At 37.3% G+C, this 18864-nt stretch overlaps 1 protein-coding gene, 1 long non-coding RNA gene and 2 pseudogenes across 5 annotated transcripts in view; 2 read left to right on the forward strand and 2 right to left on the reverse strand.

Moving 5' to 3' along the window:
- Window positions 1-4423, reverse strand: part of ACYP2 (acylphosphatase 2) — a 162410-nt gene extending 157987 nt beyond the window's left edge. Inside the window, exon 1 of the mRNA XM_081265426.1 lies at window positions 4134-4423. Within this exon, the coding sequence (XP_081121552.1) occupies window positions 4134-4275 (142 nt within the window). The 5' untranslated portion in view covers window positions 4276-4423. The remainder of the gene's footprint in view (window positions 1-4133) is intronic.
- Window positions 1347-1731, reverse strand: LOC308632562 (cAMP-regulated phosphoprotein 19-like; annotated as a pseudogene). The gene has a single exon. The product of its transcript is annotated as a cAMP-regulated phosphoprotein 19-like (transcript).
- Window positions 4424-4461: 38 nt separating the features above from the next.
- LOC308633005 overlaps window positions 4462-18864 on the forward strand; it is a 31025-nt gene continuing 16622 nt past the window's right edge. For both annotated transcript variants that reach the window (XR_014018676.1, XR_014018677.1), the window contains exons 1-2: window positions 4462-4593; window positions 5280-5354. This is a non-coding gene — a long non-coding RNA (uncharacterized lncRNA). The remainder of the gene's footprint in view (window positions 4594-5279; window positions 5355-18864) is intronic.
- On the forward strand, window positions 13974-18352 carry LOC308632415 (cell division cycle 7-related protein kinase-like; annotated as a pseudogene). The gene is made up of 2 exons: window positions 13974-14023; window positions 17493-18352. The product of its transcript is annotated as a cell division cycle 7-related protein kinase-like (transcript).

Below are 18864 nucleotides of genomic sequence, written 5' to 3' on the forward strand. Positions count from 1 at the left end.
CAGATCCACATGTCCTGCTTCAATCCATGTGTTCAGTGCACAGATCAGGAAGAAGGCAGTAAGGATGGAAAGGGTATTGAGGAGAAAATCAACAGGAAATAGTCGTGAAGAACATGGGTTCTAGTATAGTCTGTCAAGGTTCAAATCCCAGCTCCACAACTTAAATCTGTGTTACCTGGGAAAGTTACCTCTCTATGCCTCAATTTCTCTGTTAGACAAGGAAATGATTGAGGTCAAAAGAAGGAAAATTAAATGGAAAATGCATGTAAAATACTGAGTATAGAATTTGGCCCATCCTAAGCTGTCAAAGAATGTGGGTATATATGGGTGCAAATATGTTGCTGTGAATTTGTACCATATATTCTACCTTGATAAAACAATAGTGTCCATGTACTCTCTTCCATTTAACATACTACAAATTGTAGAAGTTATCATCCTAAACCTGATTTTCTTTCCCCCCCCCTTTGGAAAGGTTGTGCAAAACTACTATATTTACAAAAATGGCACAAATGTGAACTCAACAGTCAATGCACATGCATACTTCATTCACATCTTCAACAATGAAAGGTCTTCAACACTGCAGAACAAATAAGAATGCTAGCTTCAACTGCAGCTGTTAAGCACTGAAGTCATGTAAGTTATACCAGAATGGGCAAATATTGCCCAAGTAAAATTCTATTGTTAAAGCAGAAACAGGTTTAAAGCCATTCAAGTGCAAGCACAGTTAGACAAATCTTTCGGAGCCCTATCTATTTGTGTTTGAATCATGTGATCATCTTGCAACTTGTGGTCTTAAACTTCTGTTCTACGAAATTCAAAAGGAAAATACAGAAAAAAAATACATCAGAAGTTATATTAAATAAGAGTATAATACAAAGCGATAATTAAGATGAAGCAAGGAAGACCAAAACATTGAAATAGTAAAATTTGATTGTTACTTGTTGGAACCAGTCCTATACTAGAATTAGTTAATATATACAAATATTTTCAAGTAGATAACTTATGTTTCTCTAACTCGTCCTTTTCATCAGTGCACTGTTAAACTAATAAAAACACATAGCTGGGTGTGGTGGCACATGCTTGTAATCTAAGGCCTGAGGCAGGAGATCAGTTCAAAGCCTGCCTCAGCAAAAACAAGGTGGTAAGCAACTCAATGAGACCCTGTCTCTAAATAAAATACAAAAATAGGGATAGGGATGTGGCTCAGTGGTTGAGTGCCCCAGAATTCAATCCCCAGTCGCCCCCACCACAAAAAAAAAAAAAAAAAAAAAAAAAACTCTGCACATATATATTCCCTTACAATAGCAGCACATGCTATTACTACCTGCAAAGTTGTCACTCTCAAATGACTTAGTGAATGAAAGGAAACAAAAAGTGAATAAATGGCAAAATAAGGAGAAATTAAGGGAATTAGAAAAATTCGTGCAAGGCAGCTTTTTTTAAATCAGTCAGCCAGCTTGCCAGCAACAAGGGATGGTTTCCATTCAGGAAGGTCCTGTGGCGTGGGAACGTAGCCACCAGTGACCTCTTTGTTATCCAGGGCTGTGTTAGGAAGTTGCTTGTTGTTCATCATTGTTTTTGCATGTTGTAATCCCCAGAATCAAAATATATTTGCCCTTTCTGCAATCATTTCCTTAAACATCTGAACCTCGAGGCTTTTGTCCCGGGTGAGAATACTTTTTTTAATTTTGCTTCTTCAGCTTTCTCTAAATTAGTCACTTTATCTTCCATTTCCTTCTGAAGGCCAGGGACTTCATGGACACAATGCTCTCTCTGCCTAGCCCTGCTCCTCCAGCTTCCCTAAACCTGAGTTTTTTAATTTAAATATTTATTTTTTAGTTTTAGGTGGACACAATATCTTTATTTTATTTGTATGTGGTGCTGAGGATCGAACCCAGTGCCTTATGCATGTTAGGTGAGCGCTGTACCACTGAGCCACAACCCTAGCCCAAATCTGACTTTTTAAACTCTACTATTTTTTATGTAGTACATTTCCTGTCTTCATATGTTTGCTTGCCTCAAATTGACCTTCATATCCCATGTAAGCATTATCTGCACAAAAATGCAGCAAGGTAGTTAAAATCATTTGAAATATATGTTGTATTAACAGAAAATGTCACTGTAAAATAAAACTGCAAATTTCAAAGAGAGATAATCTTGGTATCAAATTCCATTGATCTAAGGGCTTATCCAAGTTACTGAACCTCTCTGTACCTGTTTTCTCCTTGTTAAAATATAAAGAAGACCCGAATCTCACAAAATTGTCACGAGGATTAGGAACAGTGAGATGCTCAGCAAATTTCCCACATGCAATTCACGCACACACTCTTTTACACACACACACCCTAATCACTGTCATCTCTGTCAAGTGAACTAAACTTCTCAGATGATCTTTGTCACCATTTTCATATTTTATATAATAGGCTTCAGTGATTTATTGTGGCAGTTTTCAAACCAGGGTACCCATACTCCTGGGGTACTCCAAGACTTCCTAAGGGTACAAACCCATGGATATTTTAAAGGAACCATTTTTCAGATCTTCAACTTTCATATGTATTCATTCCTAAAATTGCCCTGAGATCTATTGGCCCTGGTTCTCCCTTCCTACCTCCCTTTCCACGATCAACCTTACAAAGAAAGGCTCTTTACAAAAGATATACTTTCACCCATTTTTAACCTTACTCTGATACTTTGTCCTAAAGTGTAAAAATCTATGAAGTACCAAATAAAAGGATAATTCAGTCTTTCCTTTAATCAAGGTCCCATAAACACCCCAGTTCTCTCTTTAAGAAATAAATTTCTGACATACATCTGTAATCCCAGCATTCAGGATGCTAAGGCAGGAGGATCACCAGTTCCAGGCCAGCCTCAGCAATTTAGCGGGGCCCTAAGCTACTTAGCAAATTTGTCTTTGTCTCAAAATAAAAAATAAAGGGTTCAGAAGCCAGGAGAATGAGAAGTTATACTCCATATATGTAGTCAAAATACATTCTACTGTCAAGTATAATCAAGTATAACTAGTAAGAACAAATAAATTTTTTTTTTCAAAAAACATATTATCAGAGGGAAAAAAAAGGTTCAGAATGTAGCATGTAGCTCAATAGTAAAGTTCCCCTGGATTCCATCCCCAGAACCAAAAGAAAGAAAGAGAGAAAGAAGGAAAAATAGAAATTTCTAATACAATTTAACTTTTAATAACTAAAGGTTATCATGTTTTTAATATATTTATATTATTTTCACCAATTATGTTGTAATAATAATTGCAATAATAACACACTCCAGAAAATAAAAATTAATATTTTGGAGACTTATTGTCAAAGGAAATTAGGAAAAATATTCCATTTGTACATACTATGGGTATATATGCACACATACACAAAGCAGAAAGTGTAATAAGTAATAAGAAACTCTCAAGCATAACAATGGAATAAAATTCTGTGGGGGAAGTGATATAGAAATCAAGTTCAAAAAAAGAAAAGGAATAATGTATCATGTCCCAGTGTTAAATAACTTTATTTTAAATGAATGAATTTAAATGAATGATGGTGGATAGTAAATCACCACAGTATTTATCGTCCATTGGGTAAATTTCAGTGATTTAACGTTTTAATTTACAAATATCAACACTTACAATAAGCCAGATATCACATCCTTCGCAGCTATTAAACTCATGATGAAACAAAAATCAGATAATAAACTGAAGAGCTACTATCAGCTTGGAGGGGTACTAATAACCTGATAAAGCGAGCCCTCAAATATCATTTAGGTGTCCTTTCTAAAACTCAAGTCAAGCCCAATTAGTTTCAGTGACAAATAAAGACACCATTAATTCAAAGTCATTCTCTTCCTTTCCTCCCCATTTCTCCGGCTCAGTCGCCCCCTTCTAAGTCCCCAGTCGTCCCTCGCTCCACCCTCGCTCCTTTGTGGGCTCCTTTAACCCACCCTGTGCCCGTCCCAGCCCTCCAGCGCATGCGCGCTTCACTTCCTTTCCACTCGCTGCTGCTGTGTCATGGCCGAGCGGAAGTTCCAGCCCCCGCGACAAAGGGCGTCCTTAAGATCGAAAGGGCTTCTCGCAGCTTTCTCCCCCTCCTCCCAAAACACCTTTCATTCTTTCATTGTAGCGGGGCCCCTACCCTGTACTCTCCCGAACACCTCGTAGTCCACGGATTTGAGTGGCTCGCTGGTAGACATGGCGGCGGCGAGCCCTCTGCCGAGGAGCCGGAGCGGGATTCGGGGCGCGGCGACTGCGGCGGCCGCGAGAGGGAGGAAGCACATGGGACCGCTGGGTGCCCTCCGCGCCTGTTCCCGGCCCGAGTCGCAAGCGCGCTGGGGTCACGCGTCAAACGCTGTAAATGAGACCGCCGGCCCGGGAGTGAGGGCAGACGGGGACGCGGGGCGTCCGTGGCCTCTTCTTGCTCCCCCCCGCCCAGAGGAGCCCGCGCTCCCAAGAATGAGCGCCCCTGTATGCTCCCTGGGATTTAATTCGCCATGGTGCTTGATGTTCAGTGTTCGTGAATTAAAGCCGGTTGCTGGGCTCAAAATGGGGTTGCTTCGCTCCCCCCAACTTTATTAACCAAAAAGTGTATATATAAGGTGAGGCTTTGCTATGAGCATGCTTTGTGAGCAGATTAGATCAAGCTAATTAACAGTCATCACCTCTTTTTTACGTAGAGAACTTTTAAGATCTGAATTTTCAAGTATACATTATTCTTAACCATAGTCACCATATTAGACAATAGATCTACAGTATTCACAGTAACAAGCATTGCACCCTTTGACCGTTGTCTTTCCCTTTCCAACCTCCCTTCACTCTCTTCCACCAAGATTTGCTTTTGAAACTAAGGGCTTGCTGGGGCAATGGTTAAGGGTATTTGGTACATAAATTGATTACGAAATGTTCTGGTGACTGCCAAACTATCTGGCAATTTCAAGCCAACTCATAAGATGAGGTCTGTAACCTTTTCACCTCTTCCACTGAGTTAGGCTTTGGACCTGTATCCCTTATCCTAAGTAGACTGATATTTTCTGAAACAAGAACCTTTTTTTTTAAGTCTGAACTTTTGAAAATGTCCTCTTGTTTGTTGTTCTGTTATATAGGTTTTTTTTTTTTTTGGGGGGGGGTTAAGGTCTTGATTATTGTTCAGCAATATCTCAATTACCTAGAAAGTTAAGGCAGTTTATATATTTCCTGGTGATCTAAGTTAGTGTGTGTGTGTCTCTCTCCCTCCCCCTCCCCGCGCCTCTCTCTCCCCTTTGGATATGGTACATCCCTTGCCCAGACTTGGCCTTGAACTTCTGGATTCCTGGGCTCAAGTGATCCTCCTGCCTTAGCCTCCTGAGTGCTGGAACTACAGGTATGGGCCACCACTCCCAGTCCATAAACTCTAATTTGTAACAACCCATCAACTCCAAAGAAACTAGATACAGTTTTTGATAATATGCCTTCTAGATTCCAAATCCTATTACATGTAAGAATTTGCATATTCAATTTATTTGTTGGCTTCAACACCCTTGCGCATATATATATATATATATATATATATATATATATAATTTTTTTTTTGCATCTGGCCTCATAATTAAAAAATTCACTGCAACCTGATTCAATGTCATGTGCCAATTCTGTCAGAGAATACCAAAAATTATCTAAAACTTTGTTAGAATGTGGTTAGATCATGTTTTAAAATTTATTCTGGAGTGCTTTCTGATTGATTTTATATAATGAAGGTCTTCCTTGCAGGATACCTCACAATTATCTCTTCCTCTCATCTCTTTGTTCATTTCATACAGAGTATGGAGTCAATATAAGTATTAAGTAATTCTTCTCACCCTTCACTGCTGTCAGAATAAAAACTAAGGTCTTCCACCTCAACTAAGCCCTTATTAAGTGCTTACCAAAATCCTATATGTGATGTAATCAAGACAGTTATTCTGCAATCTGAACAGAGAGGTTAAACAAAACAAAAAAAAAAAATGACCTTTTCTCTTGGATCTACTTTATCTGGAATACACCTGCTACTCTAGACTCTTACCCTATCTTGTTCAGTTGCCTTTGCAAGTTCTTACCAGATTTCATCCTAATTATTCAGTGTTTCTTCCCCCCACTAACCTATTGTGTTCAGTTGCCTTTGCAAGTTCTTACCAGATTTCATCCTAATTATTCAGTGTTTCTTCCCTCCACTAATGCTAAGTGTTCCAAGTCACTGACTGGGGAAGTTGATGGTTTCCTTAATCAGTCCTTGACTTTTTTTCCACATTTACCTAAGATTGCCCCTGCCAATTATTATGTAGCTTTATTTTTAACTTAAGAAGTGCTATAGCAACAATTGACATTTGCTTAGCTAAAAAATTTACTGTGTCTGCCAACAGCAGAACATTAGCAAATGGAAATTTTATGTACCATTTCAGCATAGATTGCCAATAAAATGGTAAGACTTTAGAAATTTTAAGTAAATGTTTCTAATATTTAAACTAATTTTTAAACAACAGAAAAATTTTTTAAATAAAAGGGAAAAAATCTTCCATAATCATCCTAGCACAACTGTTATCATTTTTGTATATTCTCTCTATATACGTGTGTGTTTGTGTGTTTTTTTAGTAGTTACAGCATGAATTCAATTTTTATTCTTTTCTATATTGTAGTCTTTCCAATGGATGTTAAGTGAGTTATGATCATAAATTTACCTACTAGTCCTGTGATTACACATTCAGGCTACTTTTCATTTTTCACTACTATAAAAAATATGTGAAGGAACTATTCTTGCATGTAGCTAATGCCGCAGTCTGGCTGGGCACAAAATAACCGAGCCGCCACGAGGCACTTGTAGATTCAAACAGCAACTACTTTATTGCCTGAACTCTCACCCGCATTCCACACACGCTTTCGGGGAACTCTCTCACCCTCCACCTCTCAATGGGAACCCCCCCCCCATGAGAACTCAACAGGAACTCCAAAGTAGCAGGCGATTGGAGGCAGCAGGAGCGGCCCTATTCCCGGAGCCACCCTATTGCAGGGTCCATATACAACTCAATATACAACCTGTTTCAATCCAGCATCATCCAGTCACAGCAATTATAACTTAATTATCATCATCTTAATGGCTCGATGGCATCATCTCTTAACCACTCCTTTTGGCAAAATGCCATACGCCATCCCGATTCGGCTATGGTCCTCAACAGCTTCCTTCCCATATTTTAATATTAGAAGTTAAAATACTTTTAACTTAAAATATATCAGAATATAGGCATGTATTGTTCTTGACATGTATTGCCAAATCACTTTTCAAAGGGCTGTACCAATTTAGATATACTACTGTCAACACCATGTATGATTATTTGCCATTTATTTATTTATTTGTATGGTGCTGGGAATGAACAATAGACAAAGTCTCAATCACTAAGCTACATCCCCAGGCTCTGCCTTTTTTTTTTTTTTTTTTTTTTTTGAGCTCAGAGGCATTTTATAAAAAAAAAAAAAAAAAGGTCTGGTAATTTTAATATGAGCTTAAAATTCATCATACATTTACTTCATTTTTTTTGGCTTGACTTTCTTTCTAGTAATCTTTAGCTTCACTGTTTTGGGCTACTATAGAAGGAGATCCTCCTTTGGGCAATTTAAAAACATAATTTGTCAAGCATCTCTTATTTTCCTTTATTGACTATATGGCTTAAACAGTATTAATGTTGCTTCCTGTTTTGTCATTTTGATTTCAAACCCCCCTCCATAATAGCTACCACTAACGGCAGATTTTGGTAGACTCTGTAATTTGTATTTTACTTGAGGCTCCATATGTTTCATGGCTTGTAAAATAACACTCTGCAAATCCTGCAGCAGCAATGGTCAGTCCAACTGCTACCACTGTACTGGCCATGTCTCAGTCTCAGCTCCCCTGCTTTCACCAGGAGCACCATTCATCCTAGCCCAGAGGCCACAGTCACCACCATAAGCTTTAACCAGAAAGTGATATATCCGCAAGAGCAAGCACAAGTTCCCAAGTACAGGAACCCTCACTTAGTTGGTTTTCTATGCATATATACACAGGCTCTTCAGATATAATACATGATTAGATTATATATAACATTGTCAAATATATATTATATATAATATATATAACATTGTCAAATATATATATTAGATTATATATAACATAGTCAAAACACTGAATTATTCTACAATCCAAAAAGAGAGATTTATTTTAAAAAGCCTTTGCTCTTGGATCCACTTTATATGGAATACTCCTGCTATTCCCAGATCTTTCTCTCTCCTGCTCAGTTACCTCTGCAAGTTCTTACCAAATTTCATCCTAGTTATCTATAGCAACAATTTTGGAATAACTCGGCTCTGTTATTACTATTGGTCAAAATTAAACCCTTACATCATGTAAGTCTCTTCCTTGAACATTTTAAGACAAATTGTTTATGTTGTAGGATAATATTTAAGGAATGCATATAAAAGGAAAATCCTACCTATACAATGTAGATAGAAAAAATGACAAGGCACTAGAACCTGTGAAGTAAGGAAGGACAGGCAACAGTCTCTGGGTCCAAGTGACATTTAAATTGAGGAGGTGCAACCTGTAAATTTCTAATTTATCACCACAAAGGGTCAGTTGAGAGTGATTCCTGCAGTGATTTCTCAGAAAGTTGAAATTGGGATATAATTGATTTCAAAGACAACCAAAATTACTTCATCCATCAACATTTCTATTCCTGATATATTTTTGTGATCATGTGGAAAGAGCAGTTCTCAAAAGGATACAAATTGTTAACTTCCACAAGGGAAAAGACCTAAATAAGCTAATTCAATGATTCCCTTATAGAAGGAATACTTCATAAGCTAAAGATGTGGTTAAATAATTATTACTAAACTGGATTCAAAATCATTAGCCACCAAACTCTTAATGTGTTTAGCTGACTTAGTAGCTATTTCTCAGAAATAGCTTACATCTTATTACAATTTATCAGAAAATTGCTTAATCATTTTATCAGGAAGGCATGTTTCCTTCCCAAGTATCTCAAGTTTGGACCAATTTTTCTTTATCACAATCCACTTTAATTTTTACAACTCAAGAGGACATGAAATATTAAAGCTTCTTCCCTCTCCCAGCCCAGTACTGCTTAGGCTAAGTGAGGGAGAAGGCATGGTTGATCCTTCCCTTGCCTCAGTTTTCCCCTAGGTAGCTGAGAATTAGAAGAAATGGGTATATCATATGGGCTCTCTGGGATTGGCAAATATTGAAGGTTGATTAATTCTTTTGCAGAATCCTTTTTTGAAGGAAAGTATGTCTTTACCCCACTAGAAATTCCTGGTTGCTGTTCCCTTGATAGAGAATCCCTTTACTCTGTACTTGTTCCATCCCAGCTTTGTATTAAATGACACCTCCAGATTCTTTCTGCTGAGACTAACCCCCAACAAGAAGGCCATCTGGGCGGGATCCACTTTAAACTGACCATAAGAACAGATCTCTCCCTCCAAACACATCTAATTGCTGGAACTCCTATCTCTGCTGTACCATTAATAGAAGTCATAGAGTGCTCTGAATTCCACTGCCTCTCTTTGCTCTGCTTGGTAGGTGCCAGCCTTTCTTCTTGACTTTACTTAGGTAAGGCTCAACTACCAGTCCCTTCTAGCTCCAAGGAATAAATGCCAAGCTCTCAGAGGTTCACTTAAAGTCCCTTCTCACTGAGCTGGGGGTGAAAAGAAAATACCCTACTTCTCTTTAACTGTAAAAGGAAAATGCCACAGCTTATCAGTGACTTTTCCCAAAGCAATCCTCTACAACCTAAGATGAGTGTTAGTCTAAGAGATTAAAACCCATTGAAATGCCCCTTTTGCATAACACAGGGCATTTTTTCAGTGTCTGTTCTAGGCTAAAAGTGAGACAAAAAGCCCCTATTCAAATCAACAGACTTTAATAAATAAACCTTGTTTGGATCCTGATCTGAGTATATTAACAGAAAAGGACTTTTTTTAAAACCCATGCTATTAAATATTAATAGAATCCTCATTAACTTTTTACATGTGACAATGGCATTGTGTGCATATTTTTTAAGCCCTTGTCTCTTAAAGGTGTACTGAAATACATGAAGGTGCTATGATATAATATTTGGGACTTGCTTTTAAATTCTCAAGAATAGGAATTAGGATAATTTATTAGAATAAACTTAGCAAATTGGTGATTATTGAGGCTGGGTCATGTATATAGGTTCATTTTAGTATTCTGTAATTTTGCATATATTTGAAATTTTTGTAAAATTTGAAAATAAATTTTAAAATTATAAAAAAATTCATTTTCATTCTACAAAATAGACCTGACTGGTAATCCTCAAAACTGTAAAAGTCATCAAAACAAATCCTGAGAAACGTCTAAAAGGTGCCTAGGAAAATGATGTTTGGGAATAGAAAAAGAACTTAAGGTAAAAACTGAGGAAATCTGAACATAAAGTATGGACTTTAGTTAATAATTAGACATCAAGTTTTGTGCATATCCAAATATAGCATATATTGCATATCCAATATAATGAATCCCACTATACTTACCATGCACTAATAAAATTAATTAGTTTTAAAAGATATCAATATTGGTTCATTAATAGTGAAAAATGTACTATGTATTAGTAATAGTGGCACAAATGTACCATTTATTATAATAATATGTGAATAGTTGGGAAGACTGAGGGGTACATGGAAGCTCTGTGCTATCTTCACAATTTTATAAATCTAAAATTTCTAAAATTAAAAGTTTGCTTTTAAAAAGTACTTTTTAATATCCAGTTATTTATTTTTATATTAGCATTTCAAAATAATTTCTCACTGTAATTCATTATCAGAATCACTGTTTCAGAATTATGGACACATAATTTAAATTTTTAATCAACTGCTAAGTCATGCTCAGGCAAGGACAGATCAAATAGTTGACTTTCAAAGCAGAAAAGCAAATCTTAACTGACAAAGAAACACAAGCAGATAATCAAATTTGCTAATATTTCCATTAATGAAGAGAATGTGTTACAGAAACATTTCCAGAAGAAGAAATAATATAAAACACTTAAGCACATATCTGGAAGTGAGGAAACTGTGGAAAATATGATTATGATTAGCACTGGGTGGTTTAGAAAACATGAAATATGCATCTGTAGGTATTATGGGAAGGGTAAAGTTAAGACTAACTACAGATAACAATGCTTGGACATATCAAGGTAGCAACAAACAGGAAAGCCAGACTCTGAGCTATAGCACAAAGACAGGGAAGGGCCACACCTTTAAATGACAACTCAAACAAGTAGGTAACACTTCTTTTTCTAATAACCCCCATTCATGGACTTCAGCCAGTCTCAGATTTGCTGTTCCTATGAAAGGAGCTTTTGTCTGGAGAAGGACATACTTTCTCACATTAAACACACACACACACTCCCTACAAGATGTAAATCAGCTTTACCTTCAGGTCTGGGCTAATGTAACATTGAGGGTCCTCCAATCTAGTGAAAACTATAGAACATTAAAGAAGACCTCCCATGTTCATGGATAGGCAGAACTAATATTGTTAAAGTGGCCATACTACCAAAAGCAATATACAGATTCAAATGTAATCTCCATCAAAATACCAATGACATTCTTCACATAACTAGAAAAAAAACAAAAATCCTAAAATTCATTTGGAAGAATAGAGACCCAGAATAGCCAAAGCAATATCCTAAGCCAAAAGAACAATGTTGAAGGCATCATAATACATGACTTCAAATTACTGCAGAGAAAAAAAAATTACTACAAGGCCATCATAACAAAAACTACATGGTACTGGCATAAAAACAGACATAGACCAATGGTACAGATTTGAATAAACAGAGACAAACCCACTCATTTACAGTCATCTGATCCTTGACAAAGGTGCCAAAAACATACACAGGAGAAAAGACAGCCCCTTTAACAAATGGTACTGGAAAAACTGATTATGCATATATAGAAGAATGAAACTAGACCTTTTTCCCTTACCCTTGCATAACATCAACTCAAATTGGATCAAAGATCTAGGAATTAGACCAGAAACTATGCAGCTCCTAGAAGAAAACATAGGGCCAATACTCGTAACATATAGGCACATGCAACAACTTTCTCAGTAGGACCCCTAAAGCTTAGGAAATAATGTCTAAGAGTTAATAAATAGGATGACATCAAATTTAAAAAAGTGTTTGCACAGCAAAGGAAACAATTAAGAATGTGAAAAGAGAACCCACAGAATGGGAGAAAATCTTTTCTAGCTACTCATCTGACAGAGGATTAATATTCAGAATATATAAAGAACTCAAAAAACTTTACACCAAAACTCAAATAACCCAATTAGTAAACGGGCAAATGAATTAAGCAGACACTTCTCAAAAGAAGAAATACAAATGGCCAACAAATATATGGTAAAATATTCAAAACCATTAGCAATTAAGGAAATGGAAATCAAAACTACAGTGAGATTTCATCTTATACCAGTCAGAATAGCAGTCAAGAATACAAAAAATAATAAATGCTTTTTACACTGTTGGGATCATAATCACACAACTATTATGGAAATCAGAGTGTAGGTTCCTCAAAAGAGTAGGCATGAAAACACCATATGATCCATCTATACCACTCATTGGTATTTATCCTAAAGAATTAAAGTTATCATACTATAGTGATACATGTATATTCATGCTAATAGCAGTGCAATTCACAATAGCCAAACTAAGGAACCAGCCTAGGTGTCCATCAACAGATGAAGGATAAAGGAAATGTATACATACACAATGGAATTTTATTCAGCCATAAAGAAAAATGAAATTGTGTCATTTTCAGGAAATGGTTGGAACTTGAGACCATTATGTTAAATGAAATAAGCCAAATTCAGAAGGCCAAGGGTTGAATGTTTTATCCATGTGGAAGCTAAAGAGGAAAAAGGAAAAGAAAGGTCAGGGGACAAGGATCTCATGAAAATCAAAGGAAGATTATTAGAGAAAAGGGCCAGGGGGTGGGAGGAGTGAAGAAGTATTGGGAGTGATAATGGCCAAATTATATGATTATGTTATGGCATATATAAATATGTAACAAAATCCCATCATTATGTACAACTATAGTGCACCAATTTTTTAAAAAAAAATGTGAAAAGAGAAGAAAAAATCTTCTAGGATAACTCACCTACTTCTTGAAGTCCTCGGTATAGCAGTGGATTGGTGCACGCATCCATTCCAATCTCTTTCTAGTTTGCCATTCATTTCCCTAGGGCTGAAAAGTTTAAAGCTACAACCTCTATTCTTACAATTAAGATCCCACGTGATAGTTTCCACCAGCAAAATTAACATGATAGATGTTGAGGGAGGGCATGAGTGAGGGAGGGCATGGTGGTTCTGATAAGTGTAGTAGTGGAAGAATCTAGTTTTTCTGTGGCTTCCAGAGCACCAAGAGGCATGATGCAGGACTTCTATTTTACTAGCTGATATTACAGCAAGTAGCAAGTTATGGAGTGGCAACTTTCTGGATATGACAGTTTCCAGAAGGTTGCAGTTTTCAATGATTTCAGGGAATGCAGTCTTTTATTATTTATTTATTCTCTCTCTCTCTCTCTCTCTCTCTCTCTCTCTCTCTCTCTCTCTGTGTGTGTGTGTGAGTGTGTGTGTGTGTGTGTGTGTGTGTGTGTGTGTGTGTGTGTTTTGCTTGGGATCAAACTCTAGGCCTTGCACATGCTAAGCAAGAACTCTACCACTAAACTACATCCTCAGCCACAAGGCAGTTTTGAATGCAGCAGCAGCTGGTGCAGCAGCTTCCAAATCAAGCACATGTTTTCTGATTACAGAGATATCAGAATCTTCCTTGATGGCCCAATTTACATTGAGAGTCAATCCTGAAACCTCAGGCTCAAAGGGTTCTCAGCCCTGGCTGCACATTCTAATCATGAGGGGAGCTTATCAATAATATTCATACATGTGTCCAAAGGTTTTGATTCAGTATGCCTTCACTGGACTCTAGAATTGGTGTCTTAAAAAGCAGCCCAGCCAGGTATGGTGGTGCACACCTGTAATCCCAGCGACTCAGGAAGCTGAGACAGGAGGATTGCTAGTTCAAAGTCAGCCTCAGCAATAGCAAGGTGCAAAGCAACTTAGAGAGACCTTGTCTCTAAATAAAATACAAAATAGGGCTGGGGATGTGGCTCAGTGGTCGAGTGCCCCTGAGTTTAAACCCCGGGACCCTCCCCCCCCAAAAAAAAGCAGCCCAGATTCTTGTGATATGAAGCTAAGGTTGAGAGTAAATGATCTCAGAATCTCTCTCCTTAGTCCTGCCAACAATTCCATAAGCCATTTATATCCAATGTTAAATCCCTTTCCGTTTAAACTATCTAAATGAATATACAATAACTAAACCTTGACCAATGCAATGCATAGGGGCAAAATGTTCACAATTGGAGTAGATCAAAATAAGGCAGAACAAAAGTTCAAATATGCCACCCACACACACCCCCTGTCAATAAAGGAGCATTAAAATTTTCAATACTTATAAACAGGAGAAATACTAAAAATGGTAATGAAATTTAGCCTGGAGCTTTTGAAAAATAAGTTGTTGTTGAAAGTCTATAAGACAAAAGCTTAAGTAATCTATATTCTGCACATTAGTTATATCTTGCTTATTTATTTTTATTATCTACTTGCAGTTATGCTGTTTTATTTTGTTAAAAATTAATGAAATAATTCCAGTGCTCTGATGATTTAAACGAACCATAATTTCTGGTCTGTTGCTGCCACCTACCAACTATCCAAGGCAAAGCAGGTCGTGTGAATAGTTAATTCTTTCAGGAATGTTAGTGCCTCCTAAATTGTCTCTCATTTCAGTGCCACATCTTCAAAATACCTTCATGCACGCCAACCCCAAGTTTAATTGCTGTGAGGGCTCCTTACTCAATAGAAGACTTAAACATGAGAGAATTTTGACCATGACTGACTATTAGATATGGATGTTATAGGAAAAGCAAACTTAGGGAAATTCATTCAGTAAGTGGTATTTGAACTCTGATCATATGCTAGGCATTATGCTCCAAGTACACTTATCTACTGTTTTAGTCAGTTTTTTTTTTTCTGCTGTGGCTTAAAGACCTGACCAGAACAATAGTTTTTGCAATATGGAAAGATGTCATATAGAATTACTTACCTTTCCCTTACTTTTCTGGAAAAAAAAAAAAAACATTGGTAATTAAGATGAATGTAGCACAGTGTTGATAATGCAGCATTTAAAAACATATTTTGCTGTTGGATTATACACAATTTCCTTTTCAGTCAGTGAATAGTGCACAAACTTAGGCTTGTAGAAGCATTTTATAATTGTTAAGACACTTATAATAGACCATCTACCATTTGATTTTTACAGAAACACTGTAGACTGTACAGTAGGTACTATCTCTATTTTAGACACAAAGAAATAGTCTGAGGACATTTGAAGGATTGTCCAAGATCTTGGACACCCAGGCACAGAACCTTATCTAGAACCTGATTTCTTTCTTTCTTTCTTTTTTGTGATAAAATTCTAAGTTTTTTGTTTGTTTGGCTGTTTTTGTTGTTGTTGTTCTGTTTTTTTTTTTTTTTTTTTTTTTTGGTATCAAGGATTGAACTGAGGGGCACTTAACCACTGAGCCACATCCCCAGCTCTTTTTGTATTTTATTTAGAAACAGGGTCTCCCTGAGTTGCTTGAGCCTCGCTAACTTGCTGAGGCTGGCTTTGAACTCCCAAACCTCCTGCCTCAGCCTACAAAGAGGCTGGAATTACAGGCATGTGCTACCACACCTGGCCAAAAGTCCTTTCCAGTCTGCCACACCAACTGAGAGTATTCTTTCATTCACTCAATAAATATTTGCAGAGTGACCTACATGTGTATGTAGCTGCTAGGGAGAAGGTGGTGTCCAGTTTTAAAACTAGGGCTGCATTAGGGCATGAAGATATTGTCAAGAAAGTCTCTGGGAAGGTGGTCTCTGAAAGATGGATAGAAATAAGACAAGAGAAAAGGTGGGAAACTCGACCCAGGCAGAGGGAATAACATAGAGAACGCCTGAGTTTTTCAAGTAGAAGGAGTTGAAAGAAGGCCACTGTGACTGAAGCATTATAAAAATGAGGGAAGGTGCAAGGCGTGGTGGTGCACGCCTGTAATCCTTGTGGCTCTGGAGGTTGACACAGGAGGATCACAAGTTCAAAGCCAGCCTCAACAATGGCAAGGTGCTAAGCAACTCAGCAAGACCCTGTCTCTAAATAGCGCTGGGAATGTGGCTCAGTGGTCAAATGTCCCTGACTTCAATCCCTTGAATTCAATCCTGAGTACCCCCCACACACACACACAAAATGAGGGTAGATGGCATAAATGTGCTATAAATCCAGGCAAGGAGAAACCTTTACATGCCAAGCTTTGTAGGCCACTATAAAGAGTCTGGTTTCTGTCCTGAATACAGTGGGCACTCAGTGAAGACTGATCAGGCTCTACTGTTCTATGCTTCAAGTCAGAACATTTCCTGAGCCAGGGGGAAAAAGTTAACATAAACTGTCCAGCAGCTGAGCTGGACATTTCCCTTCTCTCAGGTCTCAGCACACAAAGTTCTGGCTACTTTGATCCATTTCCAATGACTTCAAACATCTGGAATTTTATTTTTTTTCTTACCCAATTTTGCTAGTTGTTCTCAACTGGTGGTTGGTTTGATACTAGCTAACCTGAAGCAGAAGTCTTCTCTTGCTTCCTCTGTATTTCACTACTTATGTCACCTCAACTCTCTTGCCTCCTGAATTGTCCTTTAGTCTCAGCTAAGGATCTTGCCTGATCCTTCAAGGAAAAAAATAAAATCCAAAAAACCTGCTAATTTCTAGCATACATGATGATAGAGAGCCCCCAAGTATCCCCTACAGTTAAGGGGGAAAAAAACTTGGAATACTAGAAAACACACACAGCCAGGACTTGAGAAGTGAGCCCTACAGTTGATGTGGCTTTTGCCTTTAGGACGTTTACAAAATCTTCAACTGTGCTCTCTCTTCTTCAAACTACCATGAGCTAAGCAGATTACCCCTGCCATGCACTTCCACCAGGATGTTCTGCCTCACCTCAGGCCCAAAGCATGGGAGCTGGCCAACAGTTTCATTTGAAACTGTTCAAAAAGATGTTGAGAAGCTGTATAAAGCTGTACCACAGCCTGCAAATGTGTTTTAAATTAAGAACAAAATTGGAGAAGACACTATCAGCTCTGCTTATTTGGCCAAAGCACGGTTACAAGTAGGATCTGAAGAGAAAATTGCTCTAAAACAAACTTAATTCCAACAAGTCATCCTATAAGATTTGAAGCTAAGAGATGGGCATCATTACCCTAAGTACATATATGAAGACACAAAAGGCATGAACATACTTTGTATACAACCAGAAATATGAAAAATTGTGCTTTGTGTGTGTAATATGAACTGTTATACATTCTGCTATCATATATAACAAATTAGTATTTAAAAAAAGAATTGAAGCTGAACTGCAGTGTCTAACTGTGGCTGGGGGAAGACAATTTCATGGGAGTTAAATAGTGCTTTAGAAAAAATGATCATGTGGTTGTTGCTGTGCCATATCTGGAGCATGAGTTCTTTTTGAACATTTTGAAATCTCGTTCTTTTAAGAAGGATGGGAATATATGTTTAATCTGTTCAAAGCTTTGAAATATATCCATCAGTTTAGTATTATTCACCATGATGTTAAGTCCAGCAATTTTTTATATAATAAGTGCTTGAAATAATACGCTTTAATAGACTTTGATTTAGCCCTAAGAATTCATGATACAAAAAGAGCTTCTCAAATTTGTCCAGTCTAAAACTCAGCGGGAGAATGGTTCACAAAACAGATCTTATGTAATCACAGCAAATAGGATTTCAAAGAATGGCCCAGCACCTAAGAAAATTGAATCAGTAGTCCCCCCCGCAAAAAAAAAAAAAATCTGTCAAAAAAACCACAGATGTACAAATTCAGATTAAACAAGGAAAGGATGGAAAGGAAGGATCTGTAAAGTCTTTCTGTCCAGAACTCTGTTTTTGGAAAAAGAAATTTCAATATATATAACTCTACTTCACATGAGAGCCCTGCAGTAAAATTTATAAAGCAAAGACTGTGAATGTAATATTGAGAAAGTTAACAACAAAAAGAAGGCTATTACTACCCAAAAAAGTTATGAATAGTGGTGTGATAAACAAAACTACCAGTTCTTGCCCAGATAACCTAACCTGTGATTGCTATCCAATGGATAAAGTTTGCAGTATTTGCCTTTCAAGGGGTCAGCAGGTTGGCCTAGGACAGGTATACCAGGATTCAGAGCACCAGAGGTACGATAAAGCATCCAGAATACTGTAATTGATTGTGGTCTATAGATGTCACATTACTTTCTTTGGTTAGTGGATGATACCCATTTTTTAAATTATTATTAGTTGTTCAAAACATTACACAGCTCTTCTTCTTCTTTTTTTTTTTTTTTAGTTGTAGAGGGACACAATACCTTTATTTCACTTATTTATGTTTATGTGGTGCCGAGGATCTAACCCAGGGTCTCACAAATGCGAGGCGATGGCTCTACCACTGAGCCCCATTACATAGCTCTTGACATATCATATTTCATACATTTGATTCAAGTGGGTTATGAACTCCCATTTTTACCCCATATACAGATTTATATCCATTTTTTAAAGTAAGTGATGATTTAACTGCTTTGGCTCAAATTATGACAATTTGGGGATCCAGTGAAATCACCCAGGCTACCAAAACTTTTGACAAATCAATATTATGTAGCAAAGAAGTCTCAGCACAAGACTTGAGGAAACTATGAAAGACTCAGGGGTCTAGATTATAA

This window comes from Spermophilus citellus (assembly GCF_964194105.1).
Source record: "Spermophilus citellus genome assembly, chromosome: 13".
Lineage (NCBI taxonomy): Eukaryota > Metazoa > Chordata > Mammalia > Rodentia > Sciuridae > Spermophilus > Spermophilus citellus.